The 3,321-nt window shown below is 53.6% G+C and overlaps 1 protein-coding gene across 1 annotated transcript; it reads left to right on the top strand.

The window, feature by feature from the left end:
- The first annotated feature begins 277 nt into the window (after positions 1-277).
- NPFFR1 (neuropeptide FF receptor 1) lies at positions 278-2,610 on the top strand. The gene is made up of 3 exons (XM_009074225.1): positions 278-581; positions 1,360-1,459; positions 1,809-2,610. The coding sequence occupies exons 1-3, from the start codon at positions 392-394 to the stop codon at positions 2,608-2,610; spliced, it is 1,092 nt and encodes a 363-aa protein (XP_009072473.1). The 5' UTR covers positions 278-391.
- Positions 2,611-3,321: the final 711 nt, after the last annotated feature.

Below are 3,321 nucleotides of genomic sequence, written 5' to 3'. Positions count from 1 at the left end.
ATAATAATGATATTAATAATAATTATATAGAATAATGGTATAGAATAATAATGATATCAATTAACAATGATATAAAATATTAACTCAGCTGAGATGCTGCAGTAACTGGGGCTGTGTTGAGGAGGAGGCTTGTCGGGGCGCTGATATGATCCCAGCAGGACACATCCCACCTAGGCTGGGCACTGGAATAAATATGAAACCCACCTCCAAGGGCTTAATAAATGAAGGGAATAATCACTTTATCCTCTCCCAGCTTTGTATTCCTGCCTTCCCTTCTCCAGACCCTTCCAATGACACCTGGTGGCCCAATTCCACCACAAGCGACAGTCACCTCCTGAGGGAGAACTACACCTTCCTGGCGTACTACCAGCATTCCTACCCTGTGGCCCTCATGTTCATCCTGGCCTACACCTTCATCTTTCTCATGTGCGTGATTGGCAACATCCTGGTGTGCTTCGTCGTGGTAAAGAACCGCCAGATGCGCACGGTCACCAACATGTTCCTCCTCAACCTGGCTATCAGTGACCTGCTGGTAGGCATCTTCTGCATGCCCACTACCCTGGTGGACAACCTCATTACAGGTGAGCAGGGCAGCAGGTGGGGACAGAAAATGATGGGGGAACATCATCCACCTGCTGCCTCCCACACATGAGGCGACTCCCTGGGTGGGTTTGTTGGGTAGAAGGAGAAAGGCAGGTGGTGGCACTCAACCATGTCTGAGGAAAGGTATAATTTAATTTAGAGCTACTGTTTTAGGGGTGAAACATCTTTTTGTTTGTTGAGGTTTTGGCCATTTTTAGCAAAATAAGTATGACCTTAATACTGCATTTATGTATTCACTTAAAGTTCAGCCATTCTTCACCAAGCAACACTGAAAAAAACCTTCCCCTTGCATCCATCTTCTCCCATGCTGGCACAGCTCTTCCTGTTGACCTTTCCAGAGATAAGAGGTGGCATTTGGCAGAGTTCAGCTGCAGCAGCAGGGCATAGTTTACATATATTGATCATGGGGCATGGTCTATTTACTGCCTGGGCATTGAGGTCAAGTAGCAAGATGAAAGTCCTTGTGATTAGAGACTCCCAATGTCTGTCCCTGTGATAACAGCACCAGCCCCATGTAGGGGTAAGAGAAATGACAGCCACTGTGCTCCTTGAGTTTCTAAGAAGTGTAATATGCATCTTTTTGACCAATTTTGGGGTTTTTCTCCAAGCATCTGTGCTGCTAAAGGTAATCTCTGGATGAACCCCACCTTGGGAACAGGTCTTAGCATCCCCCAGCAACAACACAGGGGATGAGACATCTAAAGGGACCTGGGCCATGCCAAAGGCACCTACAACCTCTGTGTTGTCTCCTCACAGGCTGGCCATTTAACAACACCATGTGCAAAATGAGTGGCCTGGTACAGGGCATGTCTGTCTCCGCCTCCGTTTTCACACTGGTGGCCATCGCCGTGGAGAGGTATGGTGATGTGGGAATGTGGGAACATGGGGACTAAGCCACCTCCTCCAGGTTCACATGTCCTGTGTGGTTTTCACCACAGGAAAGCTCCTGGAGATATCAGGAGCATGCCCTAGCTCTCCAGGAGGTCCACAAAGCTGTCCATGGGGCATTCCAACAAGGAGTCCTTCCCCACCAAGGGCTGAAAACACCAAAGCTGGAAACAGCCCAACCTACCTCTGCCAACAAAAGCCATATGTAAAGAGCAACCCACCCCACCTTCCCTACCCACCCCTGGGTCCTGGCTGCCCTCCTTCCCCAGGGATGTCCTACCTGGTGCCCAAAGCCACCTCTATCTGCCCTCCCACAGGTTTCGCTGCATCGTCCACCCCTTCCGGCAGAAGCTGACACTGAGGAAGGCCCTACTGACCATTGTCATCATCTGGGTGCTGGCCCTGCTCATCATGTGCCCTGCTGCTGTCACCCTGACTGTAACCAGAGAGGAGCACCACTTCATGGTGGACACCTACAACAACTCCTACCCTCTCTACTCCTGTTGGGAGGCCTGGCCTGAGACAGGGATGAGGAGGATCTACACCACCGTACTCTTCTCCCACATCTATGTGGCTCCCCTTGCCCTCATCATCATCATGTACACTCGCATTGCCTTCAAGCTCTTCAAGTCAGTGGCACCTGCACACAGCCGAGAAGAGCCGGAGGGGAGGAAGGTCTCCCGGAGGAAGGCCAAGGTCATCAACATGCTCATCATCGTTGCCCTCTTCTTCACACTGTCCTGGCTGCCCCTGTGGACGCTGATGCTGCTGACAGACTATGGGCGGCTAAGCGAGGGGCAGCTCCGCCTGCTCGCTGTCTACATCTACCCCTTCGCCCACTGGCTGGCCTTCTTCAACAGCAGTGCCAACCCCATCATCTATGGCTACTTCAATGAGAACTTCCGACGGGGCTTCCAGGAGGTCTTCAGGGCCCCTATCTGCTCACTCCGCTGCCATCACCACCATGGACCGTACCCCCCCAGGAGCCATGGCCACGGGACCCTCTTTGGCACTCGCAACCGCGTCTTCACACAGGCACAACCCAGCGACTCTCCCCCCGTGTCCGAGTCAGGGCCATTGGCCCCGCGCCGTGCTGGTATCCCTGCGTGGGATGGTTGAGCAGCCATGGCCACCAAACACCTCTGGACCAAGGGCTTGTGGGGTGGGAATGGGGCTTTGCCACCTCATGGGCCATTAGTCACTGAAATAAAGGCATGTCCTACTGGTGTCATGTCCCTGCCTTGGGTCCTCTGGTTCCTCCAGCAGCACTACCCAGAGGATCCCCAACCAAGCCCCCAGCACCATGGGGTTTCTGGGGCCTTTGGGGGCCCCTGTGCCCTACCAACACCCCCTTGACCCAGACCCAGTCAGGCATGGGGCCAGGGAGTGCAGGGAACAGGGAGCAGTGAGGGAGAACAAGTTGTTCCATGCCATGCTTGGCCATGTCATGGAGAAACATGCAGTCCTTGGCTGGACCACACTATGCTGTGCTGGACCATGGCATCCCATGTTAGCATGGCCATGCTGGACCATGCCAGACCATGCTGCTGTGGCTGGACTGGCTGGACCAAGCTATGCTGTGTTGGAGCAAGCCATGCCATGCTGGACCCAGCCATGCCATGCTGGACTATGCCACCCCATGCTGTTGTGTCCATGCTGGTCCACACCATGCTGTGTTGGATCAAGCCACACTGCCCTGGACCATGCCACACCATGCTGCTGTGGCCATGCTGAGCTCACTGGACTAAGCCATGTGGTGCTGGAGCTGGCCAGGCTGGATCATGCCACACCATGCTATCATGGCCTGATATCTCCAGGAGCTTTCCTGTG

Source organism: Acanthisitta chloris, unplaced genomic scaffold, assembly GCF_000695815.1.
Source record: "Acanthisitta chloris isolate BGI_N310 unplaced genomic scaffold, ASM69581v1 Scaffold45494, whole genome shotgun sequence".
NCBI lineage: Eukaryota > Metazoa > Chordata > Aves > Passeriformes > Acanthisittidae > Acanthisitta > Acanthisitta chloris.
The sequence above is the reverse complement of the archived record's forward strand: the minus strand, read 5'-3'. Positions and strand labels throughout refer to the sequence as shown.

Bases quoted from the DNA above. Each gene is read 5' to 3' on its own strand.
- NPFFR1 (XM_009074225.1), top strand. From the start codon at position 392: ATGTTCATCCTGGCCTACACCTTCATCTTTCTCATGTGCGTGATTGGC. The intron at 582-1,359 runs GTGAGCAGGGCA...GTCTCCTCACAG, and splicing joins GGTGGACAACCTCATTACAG to GCTGGCCATTTAACAACACC. The intron at 1,460-1,808 runs GTATGGTGATGT...GCCCTCCCACAG, and splicing joins GTGGCCATCGCCGTGGAGAG to GTTTCGCTGCATCGTCCACC.